Source organism: Mobula birostris, chromosome 4 (assembly GCF_030028105.1).
Source record: "Mobula birostris isolate sMobBir1 chromosome 4, sMobBir1.hap1, whole genome shotgun sequence".
NCBI classification, from domain to species: Eukaryota; Metazoa; Chordata; class Chondrichthyes; order Myliobatiformes; family Myliobatidae; genus Mobula; species Mobula birostris.
This window is the reverse complement of record NC_092373.1, coordinates 158,426,999-158,449,617: the sequence shown is the minus strand read 5'-3', so window position 1 is coordinate 158,449,617 and position 22,619 is coordinate 158,426,999. Positions and strand designations below refer to the sequence as shown.

General features: G+C 40.5%; 1 protein-coding gene across 1 annotated transcript in view; it reads left to right on the top strand.

Moving 5' to 3' along the window:
- Positions 1 to 7,495: 7,495 nt before the first annotated feature.
- adamtsl7 (ADAMTS-like 7) overlaps positions 7,496 to 22,619 on the top strand; it is a 553,762-nt gene continuing 538,638 nt past the window's right edge. The window contains exon 1 of the mRNA XM_072256321.1: positions 7,496 to 7,589. Within this exon, the coding sequence (XP_072112422.1) occupies positions 7,582 to 7,589 (8 nt within the window). The 5' untranslated portion in view covers positions 7,496 to 7,581. The remainder of the gene's footprint in view (positions 7,590 to 22,619) is intronic.

Genomic DNA, 22,619 nt, shown 5'->3' with positions numbered 1-22,619 from the left:
AAGGGCTGTGAGAATGGCCGAGAGGATCATAGGAGTCTCCCAACCATCCATCAGAGACATTTATCAGGAGTTCTGCGTAAACAGGGCTCTTAGTATGATCAAGAATCCCACCCAACCATCTAGCATTCTCTTTGACTTTCTACCATCAGGCAGGAGACTCTGATGCATAAAGATAAAAACAGTCAGGGTGGGAAACAGTTTCTTCCCTCAGGCCATTAGGCTTCTGAACTCTCTGCTGCATCATATTCAAAGTGTCACTAATTAATTAATTTGTTCTATACCTTACAATATGTAATTTACGCAATTTACTGTACTTTGTTTATCCGTAATTCATTTGTAGATTTTATTCATACTTTCCTAAGTTATTGTGTGTTACATGAGTATTATGTGTACTAATGTGCTTTATACCCTGGTGTGGAGAAATGTTGTCTCATTTGATGGCATACATGTATATAGTTAAATAATAATAAAATTGATTTGACTTGACTTTTGTGTCTTCATCACCCACACTGCTATTTGTGGAAACTTCTGTACACCATTTATTGTTGTATATCTTAAATTAAGAAAACCTAATCCATCAGGATACAACAAACAGGGAATATTAACGTGATTTGAGACACCCTGAAAAAAATTTAATGCGCCTTTTTTTTGTTTGACAATTATTCACAATCAACTCTTCCAAGAACAAATTATGTAATTCACTCAGAAATAAAACTCTACAGGTGCTGTCTTGAGGAAAATTAAAGTGGATAAATCCCCGGGACCTGACAGGGTGTTCCCTCGGACCTTGAAGGAGACGAGTGTTGAAATTGCAGGGGCCCTGGCAGAAATATTTAAAATGTCGCTGTCTACATGTGAGGTGCCGGAGGATTGGAGAGTGGCTCATGTTGTTCCGTTGTTTAAAAAAGGATCGAAAAGTAATCCGGGAAATTATAGGCCAGTAAGTTTAACGTCAGTAGTAGGTAAATTATTGGAGGGAGTACTAAGAGACAGAATCTACAAGCATTTGGAGAGACAGGGATTTATTAAGGAGAGTCAACATGGCTTTGTGCGTGGTAGGTCATGTTTAACCGATCTATTGGAGTTTTTCAAGGAGGTTACTAGGAAAATGGATTAAGGGAAGGCAGTAGATATTGTCTACATGGACTTCAGTAAGGCCTTTGACAAGGTCCCGCATGCGAGGTTAGTTAGGAAAATTCAGTCGCTAGGTATACATGGAGAGGTGGTAAATTGGATTAGACATTGGCTCAATGGAAGAAGCCAAAGAGTGGTAGTAGAGAATTGCTTCTCCGAGTGGAGGCCTGTGACTAGTGGTGTGCCACAAGGATCAGTGCTGGGTCCATTGTTATTTGTCAACTATATCAATGATCTGGATGATAATGTGGTAAATTGGATCAGCAAATTTGCTGATGATACAAAGATCAGAGGTGTAGTAGACAGTGAGGAAGGTTTTCAAAGCCTGCAGAGGGACTTGGACCAGCTGGAAAAATGGGCTGAAAAATGGCAGATGGAGTTTAATACAGACAAATGTGAGGTATTGCATGTTGGAAGGACAAACCAAGGTAGAACACACAGGGTTAATGGTAAGGCACTGAGGAGTGCAGTGGAACAGAGGGATCTGGGACTACAGATACAAAATTCCCTTTAAGTGGCGTCACAGGTAGATAGGGTGGTAAAGAGAGTTTTTGGTACATTGGCCTTTATTAATCAAAGTATTGAGTATAAGAGCTGGAATGTTATGATGAGGTTGTATAAGGCATTGGTGAGGCCGAATCTGGAGTATTGTGTTCAGTTTTGGTCACCAAATTACAGGAAGGATATAAATAAGGTTGAAAGAGTGCAGAGAAGGTTTACAAGGATGTTGCCGGGACTTGAGAAACTCAGTTACAGAGAAAGGTTGAATAGGTTAGGACTTTATTCCCTGGAGCGTAGAAGAATGAGGGGAGATTTGATAGAGGTATATAAAATTATGATAGGTATTGATAGAGTGAATGCAAGCAGGCTTTTTCCACTGAAGCAAGGGGAGGAAAAAACCAGAGGACATGGGTTAAGGGTGAGGGGGAAAAAGTTTAAAGGGAACATTAAGGGGGCTTCTTCACACAGAGAGTGGTGGGAGTATGGAATGAGCTGCCAGACGAGGTGGTAAATGCGGGTTCTTTTTTAACATTTAAGAATAAATTGGACAGATACATGGATGGGAGGTGTATGGAGGGATATGGTCCGTGTGCAGGTCAGTGGGACTAGGCAGAAAATGGTTCAGCACAGCCAAGAAGGGCCAAAAGGCCTCTTTCTGTGCTGTAGTTTCTATGGTTTTATGGTTCTATGGAAATCTGAAATAAAAACATAAAATAAATTCAAAGATGAGTTTATTGTCAGCTGGACATGTTCATGTATGCACAGGTACATTGAAAATCTTAAATGCAGCAGCATCACAGGCACATCACATCATATAATCAGTTTAACAGTAATTTTTACGAAAACACAATTAGAATTTTTTTAAAAATCCATTTTCGTGCGAAGTGATCAAAGTCGGCATAGTATTACTAAACTCTAGTGATTAGGATTGTGCCATTTGATTCAAGAACTGAATAGTTGAAGGGAAGTAGCTGTTCCTGAACCTGATGGTATGAGAGTCCAGACTAATGAACCTCCTACCCAATGGTAGCTGTGAGAAAGTGGCATATCTGGATGGTGCTACAATAGACTCTCAGCAGATTAGGCATTATCTGCTGGTTCATTTAATTCATTGCTTTTCAAAACGTCTTGTAATGTGGATGGCTTCAAGGCAATAGTGACAACAGTTCAAAATGAACTCATGAATTGTGAAAAGCTGGGAATTGTTCAGGGATAACAAAGTTACACAAATGGAAGACTTTTTTCAGTTCAATGAGAAATTGTGTTGGCAAGAAGCTAGAACAAAACATCTGAAACTAAATAAACTGCCAAAGAAAACAAATGATGAAAAATGGAGCTCTGCTGATCTCAAAGTTAAGCCTCACTTTTATACTTGTTATACTTTCATTCCTCCCACTGATGCTGCTCAGCCAGCTGAGTTCCACCAGCTCATTCTATGCTGCTCCAGATTCCAACATCTGCGGTCTTTTTGCAGCATCTGCAGTACCAGTGCAAATCTGAGTCCCAGAGCAGCTCTCAGTTGTGGCAGGCCTTGCATGCTATGGAGGGCTATAAAACAAAATCAGGCAGCACTGCCAACAACAGCACATCCCTCCCTGATGAGCTTAACACATCCTATCTATGTTTCGAACAGAAGGGAATGACAATGTCACCATCCACCCCACCAGCCTTCAGCGCACCTGAACCCACCGCCACTTGCAGACGTGAGATCAGTCTTATGGAGATTAAACCCATGAAAAGCATCAGGCCCATATGATGTCCCTGGCTGTGTCCTTAGATCCTGAGCAGATCAGCTGCTGGGTTATCTGCAGACATTTCTAACCTCTCTCTGCTTCAATCAATGGCTCCTCTCTCGTTTAAGAAGACCACTATCATCCCAGCACATAAGAAAAACAAGGTAACTTGTCTTAACACCCTCCGTCCATCTACCACCATGAAGTCCTTCAAGAGGTTTGTTGTGGCATGCATTAACATCAGTCTTCCAGATAACCTTTACCCATTGCAATTTGCCTCAAACCAAAATAGGTCTTATGGTTGATGCCATCTCCCAAGCCCTACATTCATCCTTGGGGCGTCTGGACAGTAAAGACACAGATGTCAGACTTTACAGACTCTACTACTGATCCGCCTATATTACTATAATTCCAAAGAAACTCATCACCAAACTCCGAACCAATGCCTCCTTCTGCTATTGACTTCCTGACCAACAGATGGCAATCATTAAGGATAGGCAGTAACCCATCCACCACCATTATTCTAAACACAAGGTGCATCCTCAGACCTCTAGTCTATACGCTGAACACTCGTGAGCGAGCGTCCAGGTTCTGCTCTAACCCTATAATACCACCAGAGTGGGTCAAATCTCAACTGATGATAAGATAGAGAACTTAGTAATATGGTGTCATCAGTCAAGCAACCATAGAGCACTACAGCACAGAAATAGGCCCTTCAGCCCATCGAGGCCATGCCAACTATAATTCTGCCTGCAACACACACAAAATGCTGGAGGAACTCAGCAGGTCAGGCAGCATCTATGGAAAAGAACAAACCATTGACTTTGCAGGCCAAGACCCTTCTTCAGGACTGGAACGGAAGGGGAAAATACCAGAATTTAAAAGATGGAGAGGAGGGGAGGGTAAGGAGGATAGCTAGAAGGTGATAGGTGAAGCCTGGTGGGTAGGAAAGGTAAAGAGCTGGAGAGGAATGAAGAGTGGACCATATGAGAAAGAGAAGGAGTCGGGGACCTGGAGTTAGGTCATAGGCAGGTCAGAAGAGTAAGAGGGCAGAGTGGGATTAGAAGAAGAGGGGAGGGTGAGGGAATTTTTTTTTACCAGAAGAAGAAAAGGAGAAATCGATATTCATGCCTTGAGGATGGAGGCTAACCAGATGGAATATAAGGTGTTGCTCTCCTCCATCCTGAGGGTAGCCTCATCATGGCACAAGAGGAGGCCATGGACCAACATGCCAAAATGGGAATGGGAATTGGAATTAAAATGCTGGGTTACCAGGAAGTTCCACTTTTGATGGACAGAGCGGAGGTGCTCCACTCTGCCTAGTCTCATTGACTTTCATTGATCTGGACCATAGTCCTCCTTACCCCCTCCCATCAATGTACCTGTCCAAATTTCTCTTAAATGTTGAAATTAAAACTGCATCCACCATTTCTGCTGACAGCTCATTCCGCACTCTCACTGCCCTCTGAGTGCCTCTTAAACATTTCACCTTTGACCCATAACCCATGACCTCTAGTTGTAGTGTCACCCAACCTCAGTGGGAAAAGCCTGCTTGAATTACTCTATATAAACCCCTCATGATTTTGTATACCTCCATCAAATATCCCCTCATTCTTCTACCCTCCAGGGAATAAAGCCCCAACCTATTCAATATTTCCCTACAAATCCCAGCAAAGTACTTGTAAATTTTCTCTGTACTCTTTCAATCTTATTGATATTTTTCCTGTAGCTAGGTGACTACAACTGCACACAATACTCCAAATTAGGCCTTACCAATGTCTTATACAACTTCAACATAACATCCCATCTCCTGTACTCAATACATTGATTTATGAAGGGTAATGTGCCAAAAACCCTCTTTTCGAACATATCGACCTGTGATGCCACTTTCAAGGAATTATACATCTATATTACCAGTTCCCCCTGTTCTGCCACAATCCTCATGTCCTACAGTTCACTGTATAAGTCCTATCCTGCTTTGTCCTCCCATAGTGCCACACCTTACATTTGTCTGCATTAATTTCCATCTGTCAATTCTCAGCCCACTTTTCTAGTGGGTCCAGATCCCACTGCAAGCTTTGATAGCCTTCCTTGCTGTCCACTGTGTCCCAAATCTTGGTGACATCTGCAAATTTGCTGATCCAGTCCACCACATTATCATCCACATCACTGACAACAACCTTTCTCTCAATCTTAGGGAAAATAAAGAGCTGGTCATTGACATCAGGAAGGGGGTCAGTGCACATGCTCCTGTCTACGTCAATGGTAATGAGGTTGAGAGCTTCAAGTCCTTAAGAATGAACATCATCCGTATCTTGTCCAGATCCAACCACGTAGACACCATGGCCAAGAAAATCCACAACATCTCTACTTCCTCAGGAGGCTAAAGGAATTTGGCATGGCCCTGTCAACCCTTACCAATTGTTACTGATGCACAATGGAAAGCATTCTACTTAGTTGCGTCACAGCTTGGTATGGCAACTGAGCTGCAAGAAACTGCATAGGATCGTTGACACGGTTTAGCAGGTCACGGAAACCAGCCTCCCCCTGTCTATATTCCTCGCTGCATCAGTAAAGCAGCCAGCACAATCGAAGTAGCACGCACCCCAGACAATCAGGCAGAAAATGCACCAGACTGAAAACACGTACTGCCAAGGTAAGGCAGCTTCTATTCTACTGTAAGATTGTGAAATAGTTCTCTGGTATGATAAAATGGACTCCTGACCTCCCATTCTAGGTTCCTTAAGGTTGTTATAGCCAGGGATGGTAACTGGGGACAAGCTCCTACCACTATTAAATGTTCCCAATGGCGTGTGCCTCAAATAGCCTCTGACAACCAAGTCCAGCTCCTGGCTATTAAACCCAGCGGAACCGTTTCTACTGATAGGAGAAGGGGCAAAGGTGGCTTAAAACCAGCTGCTTCAGGCAGATCGGGCTTATCAGCCATGGTTGGCATCTCACCCAGGAGAAGAAAAACTCTGATCTCAAAGCTCTTCTTCCTTGCAGCTATACCCAGTCATGGGGAAGGCTTCGGGAGTCAACCCCCAGGAAAAAATCCAGAGCTGGAGTCCCTAAGGCAGTCCTACAAGGAGTTCTATGCTGACTGGCAACCCCTGCAGTGCTGCTGGTACCGAAACATATCGGTTTACGCCATTCCTTTGGATTCATCAGATGCGTGGAGAGGGGGAGCTTGCTACATGGGCAACAGCTTGTTATCCATATTGTACTGCCCAGGCTTGCATATCTAGACAGCTGGGACACAATATCCATGGTTGACTCTGACTGACTGATGTCCTCACCCTCACCCTCCCATTCTGCCTCATTATGATAATACACTCTCTATGTAGCTCTTCCGCTTTATTCTGCGATGTTATTAGCTTGCTCTAACTCAATGCATTTATAATAATGATTTGCATGTACAGCATACAAGACACTTTGCACTGTTTCTCTGCATATGACATTAATAAAGCAATTCCAACTTCTGTGTCTCCCAATTACTGTCCACAAGCAAAATGCTGGAAATCTGATGGAATGTGGAAGAACAGGGAATACTCAACAGTTCAGCAGCATCTCTGGAGAGGGAAACATAGATGAACATGTTAACGACCTTTCAGGGCGGTGTGATTGGGTGACCTAAGATTTGTCCTTCTGTGTGAATGGGGAGATGTATTTAATACTGATTGCTATCACCGGGAGAATTCAGAAACGAGCTTCCTTTGGTATGGTGTAGAGGTTGGTGCTAGTAGGGTGGGCCTGATCTGGCAGAGTAATTTGCTAGCTGAGTTGTGTTTACCTCCCGTCCGGCGGAACGGCCCCATGCTGAATACTAATAGCATTACAACACGTGCGAGGAGCGGCACCGCTGCCGGGGAGGGTGAGGGTAATTGAGGTATGGACGGTTAGGCAGCAGGCCAGGTACAGGAAGTGGACTGCTGCTCATTTGATGAATGAGAGTAGCCTGGATTCAAGGAGTGGGGTACTTTTCCGGTGTGGTGCTGCTCAGGTAGTCTGCGGACTGACTGTATGTGTGTGGCTTCAGTTGCTTCTTCAGCTGCGTACAGGCTGCAAGGATCTGTCTGTCCGACGCTGTGTGCACAAGGCAGCTGTGGCGGAAGAGCTACTTTTTTTCTCTTTGACGGGTACGCCAGTTAAAAGTTGAGCAGAGTAACCAGCCTTTCGGACCTGCACCGCCGTCAGCTCGTTCGCTTTGGACATGAACAGGTAACCTTAGACTTCAATAGTGACAGAAAGGACTCCTTTAGAAAAATAGCTGGGCTATTTAAACAACGGATGCGTTTAACGAGAACTGCAGCGCGCTTTTTGTTTCGATTTGTGAAATAGTCTCTTTTTATTCTGAACGCATCTCTTCTTTCTTTATCGTATTGCTCAGTGGCAAAGTTAATTTGGTGTAGTCTGTGCGGTGTGTGTATATTTGTGTCGCAAACGTTTTTTTTTCCACTTGGGGGCTGCCATCTGCTGGCCTCTCGGTTAGGTGAAGCAGATGACACTTGTTATTGGTCTGCGGGAGGTGAACGTGTGAGGTCTGAATCCAGTTCAGGTTTTGTATAGAGTGGCGTGGTGGAGATACGACTCTACCACAGGAGGTGTAAGGCGCTCCTTTCCTCCGCTATCCTACAGGTCACCCTTGGGCAAGATGCAGTACCTGCTTAGCCCAATCCCAAATCAGGGTCACGGGAAGCTAAGGGATGGTCGTATGAGCAGCTCCTGTATATCACAAGGTCCTGGTTATGCGACCACTGACGCAAGGCTGACAATCTCTGAAGAGCAATGATCATGGCTGGGGTCACCCATCTTGTAAAGACACTGCCCAGAAGCCAATGGCAAACCACTTCAGTAGAAACATTTGCCAAGAATATTCATGGTCATAGAGACCACGACTGGCCACATCATATACAAGGTAAATAATGATAGCGATAAAGGATGATTCATGGGCACAAATACGTTCTGAACATTAGGACTCTTTTAAAATAAGTATTCTTTAATTATTAGTTCTAGTGGTTGACATGACTGCATGCCACACTGTGTTACACTACAAAATAATCTGCATTTTGAATGTGATCACCATATTCCAATCTGGTGCCCCTGTAGAGAGGATGTTTAAACTAACAACTTCTTTTAAGATAAAAAAAACACCCTTGACATTTTTAGCAGGTACGTTGTCAAACAAGGGATTGATGCAAACCCGTAGAAAGAAGCCTTAACACAGACAACTAAAGCAACGGAGAAGATGTTAGAGGAACTGTGCAGGTCAAGCAATATCTCTTTCAGCTCCAGACCCTTCATTTGGACGGGAGTACTTAGGGTACTGATAATCCTGTCCGGATGAAGGGTCTGGAGCTGAATATTGACTGCAGGTATGGGTAACCTTGAGTTCATATGAAGAATAAGGAACATTGTCTAGTAGTGTTGTGGAATAGACCATGTTTAGAAGTCTTGAAGAATTTAACAGAAACAGAGATGAACTAAAGAAAGTTGGCTGTTGGGGTTTGTGGAACTGGGCATTCTGGACTAATATGAAGACCTAACCCAAAACATGCATCAGCCATAGACTACAACAATTAAACAAAGTTACAACGATTAATTTATAGCAAAAATGTATTCTAAATTACATCTCCTTATGCACCATTCCTGCTGAAAACATGTATCCTGTATCGAATGGAAGCTGAACTTTTTAGATAATTTTCTAGCATGACCAATTGAGTTTCTAATATTTAATTATTGATATAAGTTCTTGAAGAAGACATTCATATAACAGCATTCAAGCTTTGGTTGTCCCAAGGGAATTTGCAAGGAATGCCACTGTAATGCAAGGAATTGGACAAATGAACTCCACATTTTCATAGACTTTTAAGCATGACCTGTAATCACAGTTACTCCCAGGTCACCACTATTGATTTTAGCATTCAGAAGCCGTTCCTATTAACCTTTTCTAGCTTACAATTGGTTCTGAATGTTTACCACAGGTTCCATTTTAAGATATGCAGTCATATGAGCACTGGGTGTTAGGTGGTCATCAAGAATATTATTTGAATGTATTTTCATTAGAAATGTTAATTTACTTTGGTGAACTTTACTGAGGGATGGGGAAATTGGACCCAGAAGCTGGGGAGGGAAATATTTGGAATGCTGTTTTTTTTTAAACATCCATCAGCTTGCTATTGGTAATTGGGGCAGACAAACGTACTGTGAATTTTATTGCTAGGTAACCTGCTGTGGTCATATTACGAGAAATTTTTTGAAGCTTTTTCTGTTTGAGTGAAGGTCGAGTGCTATAAAGCTTGGGGCACCTAGTTCCATTCATTTTAAAGAAATAATTGGAAGAATGGAGATTGAGAAGCAAGAGATTAGTGTGGTTAGTGGTGTGCAAAGAATTTACTGCCAAAACACAGAGAGGGTACTCAATTTAAACGTAAAGTAAATATTGTTTTGCATTCTTGATCAGTCATCAGTAGAACAGGGAGACAAATTTGAAAAGAAAAAAATGTCTCCTGTTTCCTCGGTGAATATATATGTGTACAGAAGCTCATCTTATCCTGAGAAGTCTCCCGTCCTGGCATCAGTGTAAGGAGCCTACTTTTTAATTAATTGTCGGTCTGGCAGTCTTGGTGGGTAAAAATGTTTTGAATAGACTGCTTGTGTCAATGAAACTGTTTTCCTATAACTTTGCTGCTTCTGATATAATAATACAATACCATTTGAAGACTCTGATCATAAAAGTAAACTTTTAGACCATAAGACATGGAAGCAGAATTAGACCATTTGGCCTATCGAGTCTGCTCTGTCATTCTATTGTGGCTGATTTATTATACCTCTCAACCCCATTCTCCTGCCAACTCCCCATAACCTTTGATGCACTGACTTAATCAAGAACCTATCAACCTCCACTTTAAATATTCCCAATGACTTGGCCTCCACAGCTGTCTGTGGCCATGAATTTCACAAATTCACCACGTCTGGCTTAAGAAATTTTTCCTCAACTCTGTTTGAAATGGGCGTCTTTCAATTCCAAAGTTGTGCCCTCTGCTCATAGATTTCCCCCACTATAAAAATGTTCTCTCCACATCCACTCTATCTAGGCCTTTCAATATTTGATAAATGTCAGTAAGATCCCCCCCATTCTTCTAAATTCCAGGCCCAGAGCCATTAAATGCTCTTCACATGTTAACCCTTTCGTTCCTGGCATCATTCTCTAGATCAACGCCAGCGCATCTTTTCATAGATAGGGACAACTCCAAGTGCGGCCTGACCAATGCCTTACTTTACATCCTTGCTTTTGTAATGTAGTCCTCTTGAATTGAATGCTAACATTGCATTTGCCTTCTTTACTACCAACTCAACCAGCAACTTAAGATCATAGGAGCAGAATTAGGCCATTCAGCCCATCAAGTCTATTCCGCTATTCTGTCGTGGCTAATCCTGGATCCCACTCAACCCCCATACACCTACCATCTCACCATTTCCTTTGATGCCCTGAGAAATCAGGAAACGATCAACTTCTGCTTTAAATATGCCCATGGAACACAGCAGTCTGTGACAGAGCATTCCACAGATTCACTACTCTGTCTTAAAAAAAAAAAATTCCTCCTTACCCCCATTGTTGAAAACATCCTCTTCACATCCACCTTGTCTAGTCTTTTCAACATTCGGTAGGTTTCAATGAGATTATCCTGATTCTTCTAAATTCCAAAGAGGCAAGGCCCAAAGCTGCTAAATGCTCCTCATATGTTAACCCCTTTATTCCCAGAATCATCCTCGTGAACCTCCTCTGTACTCTCTCCAATGACAATACCTCCTTTCTGAGATATGGGGCCCAAAACTGTTGAAAGTACTTCAAGTATGGCCTGACTAGTGTCTTATAAAGCCTCAGCATTATCTCCTTGCTTTTATATTCTATTTCCCATGATATAAATGCCAATATTGCATTTACCTTCTTTACCACAGACCCAACCTGTAAACTAATCTGTAGAGAAACCAGCACGAGGACTCCCAACTCCCTTTTCACCTCTGATTTTAGAATCTTTTTCCCCATTTCGAAAATACTCCTTGCTTTTATTCCTTCTGCGAAAGTGCATGACTGTGCACTTCCCTACACTTATACTCCATCTGCCACTTCATTGCCTATTCCCCTAACCTGTCTAAATCCTTCTGCAGACACCCAGCTTCCTCAGCACTACCTGCTCATCACCTATCTTTGTATCATCTGCATACTTGGCCACAGTGCAATCAATTCCTTCATCCAAATCATTAACACATAACATGAAAAGAAGTGGTCCCAACATCAATCCCTGCAGTGCACCACTAGACGCTGGCAGCCGATCAGAAAAGGCCTCCTTTATTCCCACACTTTGCCTCCGGCCAGTCAGCCAATCTTCTATCCATGCTTCTACCTTTCCTTTAATACAATGGACTCTTACTTTGTTAAGCAGCCTCATGTGCAGCAACTGGATAAAGAATATTTTCCTCACCTCTGTTCTAAATGGACATCCCTCGACTCTGAGGCTGTGCCCTCTGCTCCTAGACTCTCCCACTATAGGAAACATTATCTCCACATCCACTCTGTCTGGGCCTTGCAATTTTCAGTAGGTTTCTTTTTTTGTAATTTATTTTTTATTGAAGTTCATCATCAAACAAACATTTCCACAAGATGTATTTCAGACACTGTACATATATATCATATAATCATATTTGTCATAAATCTCCACATAATACTATCTGAGGTATACACTTCTAGAAAGGAGAGTAAAGAAAGAACAATCGAAAGAAAAAAACTATGGACAGAGTAGGGAGTGATCTTTTTTTTTTACAACATATTCATTGACTTGTGAGAATAAAATCAGGCCTATGAGGTGTTATGTAGTTAAACCATTTTTCCAGTATGAATAAAATTGTTCCAGATGCTGTTATCTTCTCCATTTTGTAAATGTCCATTGTAATTTCCATCCATACATTTAAAGTTGGGCTCTCCTGAGATAACCATTTCCTGGTAAGGGACTTTTTACCAGCCACCAGCAGTACATTCATTAAATATTTATCTCTTTTCAACCATTCTTGAGGTATAAACCCAAATTAATGGTCCACATTTAAAGATGTCTTGTAGGGCACTCTAACTGAAAATATGCTTAAGGCAGTGGTGAACCTGGAATTAGGTCTAAGTAATGTTATTATCATTTTACACCAAAACTTTGCCATTTTAAACAGTAACTTGAGAGTATAAAATAGCAGCAGAGATTTTCGGACTGAGGCTGGATAATCCATTCAAATTTGCCCAGAGTATTTCCTCACGTATACTTATTTATTTGAAAAATTAAATAATCTCCTCTCTGAAAATATGATGCCATATCATTACTTTGCATGTTAAACACATTGTTTACTAAATGATTTGGTTAGAATCAAGGGGCTGTGCACTCGTTTGATATAAATAAGATGCTAAATATTTGAAAAAGACTACATAATATCATTTCAACTCAGGTAATAGCAAATGTTGCTAAAGTGTGAAGCAATATGCACATCAATGCTTTAACAATGCCATAGCATGTCATTTAGAATGTCCACTGTCTATATGGTCAACTTTCCATCTGCAGAGCACCTTGATTGAAGGATGTTGCTTCGTTTAGTTGGTTCTGAAATCAACAATATTTTCTTGACCAAGATTGTTGTCCTGTTGAAATGTGCTTCACCTCTAGCAGATGCTAAGCTGTACATTTTATGTTTTTTAAACTGAAGGTCAGAGCTGTCAGCAGGCCTCTACTCAATTTCCCTGCTGATGGAAAACACTAGAAGTATCTAGTGTTTTCCCAGTGTTTGTGACGAATAGCCTTTCTCAACCTTTTTGCCCTGGAGGAACCCCTGAATTAATTTTCAGGTCTTGGGGAGCCCCTGTTTTTTTTTTAAATAACTAAATATTATATCTACAACTCTTCTCCAGCTTCCAGGTACAGGTATTGATGTTCACCAATCTTTTGATGACAAACTCTGCCATCTTTATCATGGATGATGCTTGGGTATGTCTAGTCCGGTGGTATTTATACACTGTCATCTGTCCCTCCTGATTGTTTAGTCCTCATCCAATCAGGTTTCTGCTGACCCAACTTGTTTACAAGTGAATTCCAGTTCTTACTTGAGCGAGACCTTCGGCTTTGTTAAAATTCTTTTCCTCACATTTTATTTCAATGGCTTCCAAAAGCTATTGGCATGGCACAGTAGTTTTGTGCCATCAAAATCAATCCTATGGCATTGCAAATGCAATGTTCTGCTACCACCGATATACCTGGGTCACCCAAATGGACACACCTCCTGTGCTCCTGAGCAAGCTCGAGCGGCCGGATGGTACACTCCTGCTCCTACTTATGGTCTTATGTTAAACATGGTAGAAGTACTGAAATCATGAGACATGCCCACTGAGATACAACCTGCTATTATTCAAGATACTTTCAAATGGGAACTTTGAGACATAAGATTGGACCATTGGTGATAATAAAGCAGCCTTTCTCAACCTTTTTGCCCTGGAGGAAACCCTGAATTAATTTTCAGGTCTTGGGGAACCCCTTTTTTTTTTTAAATAACTAAATATTATATCTACAACTCTTGGTATGTTAGCATGATCAATACTCTGCAGATATAATAATCCAAAAATAATTGTCAATGCTCTTTTGAGTAGAGAATGAATTTTTTGCCAACTTTTCCTGGGGAAAAAATATAGGTAGTTAAGCTTGCATTTCTTCAAATTGATTTCTTTCTTTCCCTTTCATAAATTTTAAAAACTCTTAAGGCAAACATAATAAATTTCTGGCTTAAGCCAAAATGGGATTTACTTTTAATAGAGCTAGGCCCGGTAGATTTAATTTAAATAAAGGGTTTAATTAATGCTATTTACAACCTGAAAAATTGTTGACAATGTTGAATAGTAAAGTTTCTAAAAACCATAAGCTGAAGCATTATGAATAAATATAAGACAATTTTATACAAGATTTTGTGACTAAGTGACATGATCAGGCTCAAATATAGGCCTAGCATGTGAAACCTGTGCTTTTTTTTTGCTGCACAAATACACAATTCTGGGTCAAACTTGAGATACACACATGTGGATTTCATCTTCAACTGAAATCACGATTTCTGTCCTTGCTCTTGATGCTTGTTAAACAAGAAAAAGCTTGCTCACACATGTAGGGATTTGAAAACAGCAGTAAAATGTTCACTGCTTTCCTATGACTGGCAGGATACTCTTCCTTTTCAGAAATACAGACTTGTACAGGGGCAGGTCAGTAAATCGCATCTTGAGTGCACAATCAGATTGCAGCTCACAAAGTTCTTCCTCGTCTCTCGAACTCAAGTTCTCAGGCTGAGCAGAAGATTCAGAGAAAGTGTCTCTCATGCAGTCAGACCTTTCTGTTAAAAGGGAGGAAAAATACTGTTCAATTTTGTTCTGCAGTTCTTTCAGGTGGTTTTGAATAACACTCGAGACTTTCTGATATCCTTCCTCACTCTCAAACCCAAGGAGCAGTAGAAATATTCCAAGATTTCCTTTTCCAACATGAATTTTTCCAAAGATTCAGTTTCCTTTTAAATCCAAGAATCTTGTCACCTGAAGTCAAAACATTTTCTGCAAGCTTGTACAAGAGACTTGTACAACTGGTTCATACGATGAAAGATGTCTGCTAAGCAGGTTAGTTTCTGCAGCCATTCTTCATCTTCAAAGCACTCAGCAAAATCTGGCCTACTATTTTCTTGAAAGTACTCCTGCAATTCACCTTTCAGCTCAAACACCCTGTTGAGAATTCTTCCTCTGCTAAGCCACTGGATTTCTATATGTAGCAGGAGATTGGTGTGCTCTTTGTCCAGGTTTTCACACAATTCTTTAGACATTCTTGAGTGAACTGGTCTTTGTTTAATTAACTTAAACATTTTTTGTAGCGTCATCCAAAATTATTTTCATTTCATCTCCAAGAGATTTTGACATGTGTATTTCTATTAAGAAAGTAGTGTGTTGTGACAATGTGGACTTTTTTTTCCCAAGAGAAACAAAACCTCTTATGGAACCAACCATTGATGGTGCACCATCAGTACAGGTGCCAACACATTTCCTCCAAGACAGACCTTTTGTTTCGAGATGTGAAGACAAAACATTAAATATATCTTGGCCTTTGCTTATTTTGGGCAGCTGTTTGCAACAGAAAAGTTTTTTTGAATTTCACCATCATTTACAAATCTTACAAATGCTACAAGATGACATTTATTGGTGAATCTGTTGACTCATCAACATGGATAGAGAAGCTGTTGTTTTTTTTTTGTTTATCACACAAACACATTCAGCATCATGTGATGTGTCATCAATACGTTGACTTACTGTATTGTTTGAGAGTGAAACCTTTTCAATTTCTCATCCTGCATCTTGTCCTAGCATTTTACCCACTATAATTTTACAGTATGGCATTATTAAGTTCTCACCAACTGTGTGACTTTTCCTTTTCTGGGTAATAAGTTCTGCTACTAAATAACTTGATTCCTAGATGTTTTTACTGACTGTGACCTTATTAACAAAAATCTTCCGATGTTTATTTTGAGATTCCAATAGCTGTTTAAAATAATATGGCTGTGATTTAAAGTTAAGTGTCTTTTCAATTTTGTTGGAGTGATTGCTGCATTTGCAAGTTTTTGCTGCAAACTAGGCACAATGGAATAGGACAATTTGGATCACCAATCCATGTAAAACCCATTGATAAGTAGCTTTCATTGTAAAGACGGATTTTTTTTTTGTGTTTGTTGTTGCACTAGTGCAGTGAAAGACCTCACGAGATTGTAATTCTTCATCATTAGCCTTATCAGAATTATCCATAGGCCTAGCATCCTCCTCTTCCATTTCACATCTCCTCTGCAAAATTCGCCCCACTGGACAGTGTTTGGAATGAAAATTTCCCTCCAATATTCTGCACACCAGTAGTTGTTTGCTCCCATAAGTCAGTTGGCAGCACACTAGGGGAAGTTGGGGAAGTTAATTTGGGAGGGAGTAGCTGATGTCACATCCCAAGTTGGGCGAGTCCATTTAATGCTTGGAAAACACTCTTTACCCTCCTCATCAGCCTACTGTCCATTCCTCTGTGCAATACAGTGCTCACCATCAACTTACCATCCTCCCCTTCGTGCAATACAGTGCTCACCATCAACTTACCGTTCATTCCACCGTGCAATACAGTGCTCACCATCAACTTACCGTCCATTCCACCATGCAATACCGTGCTCACCATCAACTTACCGTCCATTCCTCCGTGCAATACCATGCTCACCATCAACTTCCCATCCTCCCCTCTGTGCAATCCGGCGCTCACCAAATCCCAACAGCCTCCCCTAAGTCATGTCAAAAACTAAGAATGGACTCAACCAAATAAACACTGTCCTACTGTGTGCTGCCAGCTGAGCTGAGAGGCCTTTAACGAGGTTGCTCGTGGGTCTGTTCAGTTAATGCCCACCACTGCAAATGCCAGTATCACAAATTGCATGAAGTTCAAAAACGATTTTTTTTTTTAATCACTATCTCTGACAGAACCCTTGTGGACCTCCCATAGAACCCCAGCTGAGAAACCCTGTAGTAAAGAAATGGATATTTGTAAACCATTAGTAATATTAATGAATTACAGGCATTATTAATGAAATATTGATCATTGTAAATTGCTTAAAAAATGAAAAGTAGGAAGTTAAAAGTAATTAAACGGCCCAATAAATAGTAGTAAATTGTGTTCTCTAAAACAATCAGCAGCTTGAACATTTCAGGTTAATAACCCTTGGAAAGCATATTGGGCAGAAAAAATGAACTTTCCCTTTTCACAGATGTTGCCTAATTTGAATAGATTTCCAGAGCTCGCTATTATAACTTTAGATTTCTGACACCTATAGTGTTTTGCTACACTTGCTTTTGAGTTGACAGACTTTTTTTGTGGGGGGGGGGTGTGGTGAGGTGGGGTGTAGTTTATACACATAGCATATCAGAATCAGAAATTCTGCTTGCTCAGACTGTTTTGTTAGCTTGGTTTGGAAACTGCAAAGATGATTGTAGCTTCTTTGTGGTCTGACATTTGACCGGCCAGAAAATGAAAAGAAAACAAACAAACTTTAATGCCAGGGTGGGAGAGACTGAGAGACAAAGTGTTCATTTTTTTCAGAATATTAATACAATTCATCTTCAATAAATCTGCCAGCAGTTTTACGAAACAACACTTTTTTCCATTCAATGAAAAATAAAGGATGTATTTCGAAACACCATCCATCGCATCTAAGTTATTCACTAAGTTTAGATGAAATGAAATTAATGAGATTTTTTTTTCCTTTGGAAGTTTATAATTTTACTGGGAAACTGGAGACTATTAAAACTGCCCCCCCCCCAATTTATAATCAAAAATGTATCTAATAAATTTACATGATCATCCAATTTAAAAGGTGATTATTTAGTGAAGGAAAACATAGATGCAACTGGCCAAATACAACATGGAGAGGAGACATGGAAAGGAAAATAGGAAAAGTTAAAAACAAGAATAACAATCAAACATGTACTTGACACAGGAATATTTCATTGTAATACAATTGAAATTTTAGTATCTGAGGTGCAAACCAGTAGGTTTGAAAAACTAAGATGATATTAAATGATTATTGAATAACTGGGGCTATTCAAAGTAAAATAGTTTCAAGACAAATTATTCAGTTACATTATAACCAATGCTCATAATTGCATATTTACTATATTTTCTTATAACACGGAAGGAGATCATTTCTGCTTATTGAGTCTACGATGATTCACAGAGCATTCCCAGCTCCACACACTAATTTTCCGTATAATTCAATCTTGCTACATTTACATCCCAGAATCCTTCCAAATTTCAATATTTATATGTACACAAGGGGAAATTTACAGTGGGCAATTACAGGGGAGCTAGGTAGGAGGCTGAAAACCTTGACCTCAAGCTTAGTAATCTCTGGTTTGCACCCTGTGCCAGTGAGGAGAAGAAAAGGATGATATGGCATATAAATGTGTGGTGGAAGAATTGATGTAGGGAGCATGGTTTCAGATTTGTGGATCTTTGGGATCTCTTCAGGGGAAGGTATGACCAGTACAAAAGGGATTCAAATGGGACCAATATCCTTGTTGTTTTTAAGCCATTCCTGTGCAGCTTTGGCTTTATGCTTGGAGTCATTGTCTTGCTGGGAAACAAATCTTCTCCCAAGTCACAGTTCTCTTGCAGACTGCATCAGGTTTTCCTCCATGATCTCCCTGTATTTTGCTGCATTCATTTCACCCTCTACCTTCACAAGCGTTCCAGGGCCTGTTTCAGTGAAGCATCCCCACAGCTCATCCCACCACGTGATTCACGGTAGGGATAGTGTGTTTTTAACTACATGCAGTGTTTGGTTTAAGCCAAACCTAGCGTTTGGCCAAAAAGCTCAGTTTTGGTTTCATCAGACCATAGAACCTCCTTCCAGCTGACTTCAGAGTCTCCCACATGCCTTCTGGTAAACTCTAGCTGAGATTTCTTATGAATTTTTTTTTAACAGTGGCTTTCTCTTTGCTACTCTCCATAAAGCTGCAACTGGTGAAGCACCCGGGCAACAGTTCTTGTATGTACAATCTCTCCCATCTCAGCCACTGAAGCTTCTAACTCCTCCAGAGATGTCATAGGTCTCTTGGTGACCTCCCTCACTCATCTCCTTCTTGCACGGTCACTCAGTTTTTGAGAATGGCCTGCTCTAGGCAGATTTACTGCTGTGCCATATTCTTTCCATTTCTTGATAATTGACTTAATGGTTCTCCAAGGGATATTCAGTGTCCTGGGTATTTTCTTATATCCATCTCCTAAATTGTCCTTTCCAATACCCTTTTTTTTTGTGGAGTTGCTTGGAGTATTCTTTGTCTTCATGATGCAGTTTTTGCCAGGATACTGACTCACCAGCAGTTGGACCTTCTGAATACAGGTGTATTTTTACTACAATCAATTGAAACACCTTTACTGCACACAGGTCTCCAAAATTGGATCTCCATTTAACTGAGTATGTGACTTCTAAAACCAATTAGCTGCACCAGTGATGATTTGGTGTGTCATATTAAAGTGGGGTGAATACTTATGCAATCAATTATTTTGTGTTTTATATTTGTAATTAATTTAGATCACTTTGTAGAGATCTGTTTTCACTTTGACACAAGAGTCTTTGCCTGTTGATCAGTGTCAAAAAAGCCCAATCAAATCCACTGTGATTCAATGCTATAAAATATGAAAACTTCTTCGGGGGTGAATACTTTTTATAAGCACCGTATATTATCACAGCATAAGGCCAATGTACCATTCTTACACTGGCATTAATGACTCAATGATTTGTTTTCTTTGTACAAAATTAGATACCACTGTTGAAGTATCTGTTTCTTTACACATAAGTCACATAGTTGCTTTTGGGATGAGGAATGTTATGTAAATGTTATTTGCATATTTATTGAGAACTGCAGATGTACTGAAAAATATTATTATCCTTTAACAGGTTTAAGTGATTCTATCTCCTACTCCTCAATAGATCTGTTTCCTTCTTACTTAATAGTCAAAATATTATATTTCTGTGTAAAGTAACTTTCCTGAATTTTGAATGACATTTTAGAGCATCTGTCAACTTCCCTGCTATAATGTTCATGGCAGTGAGCCAGGTTGAAGTACTCTTAATAAAAATGTTCTTGTTTGGAGAATCATTTTAAAATTTAGCGCAAGGTCAGTTTCGTCAATGCCTTTCTAAAATGAGCTTTCGAAAAGTCATAGCATTAATGTGAAGTGGATCTATGGTCCTTTCTGAGTGGAGGGAGGCTGACAAAAGAGTTGAAGAGTTCTGCAGTGCTGTTTCCAATCCTTTCCTGTCCCCAGTAGGCCCATTAAACGAGTTGCAGCCTCTCCTACTTAGTAAATGGTTCCAATCCATTTGGACAGGTCATTTGGTGAGATCCGTGTTCCAGAAGTTAATGTATTTTCTGAAAACAGATCATAGGATTTGTAGGAATTTCATCCTTTACTTGAGCCAAGTAGTCAAGTTATTGGCTTGTTTTTCTTGAGCTCTAATGTTCTCTGAGGATTCATAGCACTTTGACGTGAATTTTAAGTAGTGATGTAAGTCTTGAGGACAGGTGTTAAGTTCTGAAATTTCAAAATATTAAACTAATTCAAAGAAAGACACGGAGCCCTGGAATGCAGGCGTAACTTTGCGTTTCCTTTAAATGAGGTGCGGATACATCGCGTGGTAGCGTGATGACGTATGCAATTCATGAATGTATACATTTAACCTGTAATGAATTATTTAAATGAACAGAATGCTTAATCAACAACATATTTGCAATATTACTGAAATATTAAATACATAACAGCAGGAGCTAAGATGATGGGAAACCAGCTGGCTCTTCCCATTGCTGTTGGACTGATTTTTAACTCTCTAGTTCCTAGCCATTCTTCCAAGTTGGTCATGTGAATTTTGAATGACAGGAGGCTATGGTCTGGAAGTTGGGCTTTTCAAGGTTGTGAAGGGAAAGGGATCGAGAATCCATTCTTAGGGGGATAAAGGAAGAGGAGCCTGGTGGATGTCCCCCTGGTCCAAACCAAAACCATTACTTAAGTAAAACCTTTCTGAGCATGTCTATTTTTATTAGCCATATAAGGAATCAATGGTGCAAGCTGAACATTGCAAGTGCGGGTGAGTCTGACTAGCGTTATTGGTAAAAGTTGGGACTTTGCTGCTTTCATAGGTGTCTTGTTTACCTGCTAAAAGCAGTGGTTCAGCTATACGGATAATCATGGCTGAATTAATAACAACCTTGCCTCTGGATCAGAATTGGGTAAGTTATCACCACCGTGTTCGATGTGAAATTCATTGTTTTACAGTGCAGCACAAAGATTTAAAATTACTATAAGTTACAAAATAAATATTGCAAAAATAAGGAATAATGGGAGTGTTCAAGGACTTGTCAGAAATCAGATGGAGGGGAAGAAGTTGTTTTTGAATATTTGAGTGTGGATCTTCAGGCTCCTGTACTCATCCATGATGATTTCAATGCAAAGAGCATGTGCCATAGGATGTGGGTCCTTGATGGATGCGCCTTCTTGAGGTATCACCTGGTGAAGAAGTCCTCAATGATGGTGGGGGGGGGGGGTGCGCTATGATGTTACCAGTCAGAATGTTCTCTAGCATAAATCTATAGAAATTGGTAAGGTGTCTTTGGTGACACTCCAAATGAAGTAGAGCCATTGGCATAACTTCTTCATGATTGCATTATTGGGTTGGGCCCAGGCTAGATCCTCTGAGATGTTGAGACTGAGAACTTGAAGCTACTCACCTTTTCTGCCCCGAACTCTTACATAGAACATAGAATAGTACAGCACAGTACAGGCCCTTCGGCCCACAATGTTGTGCCGACCCTCAAACCCTGCTTCCCATATAACCCCCCACCTTAAATTCCTCCATTAACCTGTCTAGTAGTTTCTTAAATTTCACTAGTGTATCTGCCTCCACCATTGACTCAGGCAGTGCATTTCACACACCAACCACTGTGTATAAAACCTTCCTCTAATATCCCCCTTGAACTTCCCACCCCTTACCTTAAAGCCACGTCCTCGCATATTGAGCAGTGGTGCCCTGGGGAAGAGGCGCTGCCTATCCACTCAATCTATTCCTCTTAATATCTTGTATACCTCTATCATGTCTCCTCTCATCCTCCTCCTCTCCAAAGAGTAAAGCCCTAGCTCCCTCAATCTCTGATCATAATCCATATCCTCTAAACCAGGCAGCATCCTGGTAAATCTCCTCTGTATACTTTCCAATGCTTCCACATTAATTAGGATTAATTAGGATTGATGTGGATTAATTAGGATCCTCTTAATTAGGATTGATGTGTTCTTCCAACTTCCTCTTCCTGAAGTCCATAATCAAGCCCTTGGTCTTGCTGGCACTGAGTGCGAGGATGTTATGATAGCATTCAAGCATTTAATCTACTTCACTCCTGTTTGTCTCCCCATCACTCTCTGAGATTTTAGCAACGATAGTGGTGTCATCTGTAAACTTATAAATGGCATATGAGCTGTGCTTAGTCACACAGTCAAAAGTGTAGACGGAGTAGAACAGTGAGCTAAGCACATGTCCTTGAGGTGCGATTGTGCTGATTGCCTGCAATGAGGAGGTCTTTATCACAAATCCATTCTGACTGTGGTCTCTCAATGAGGAAGTCAA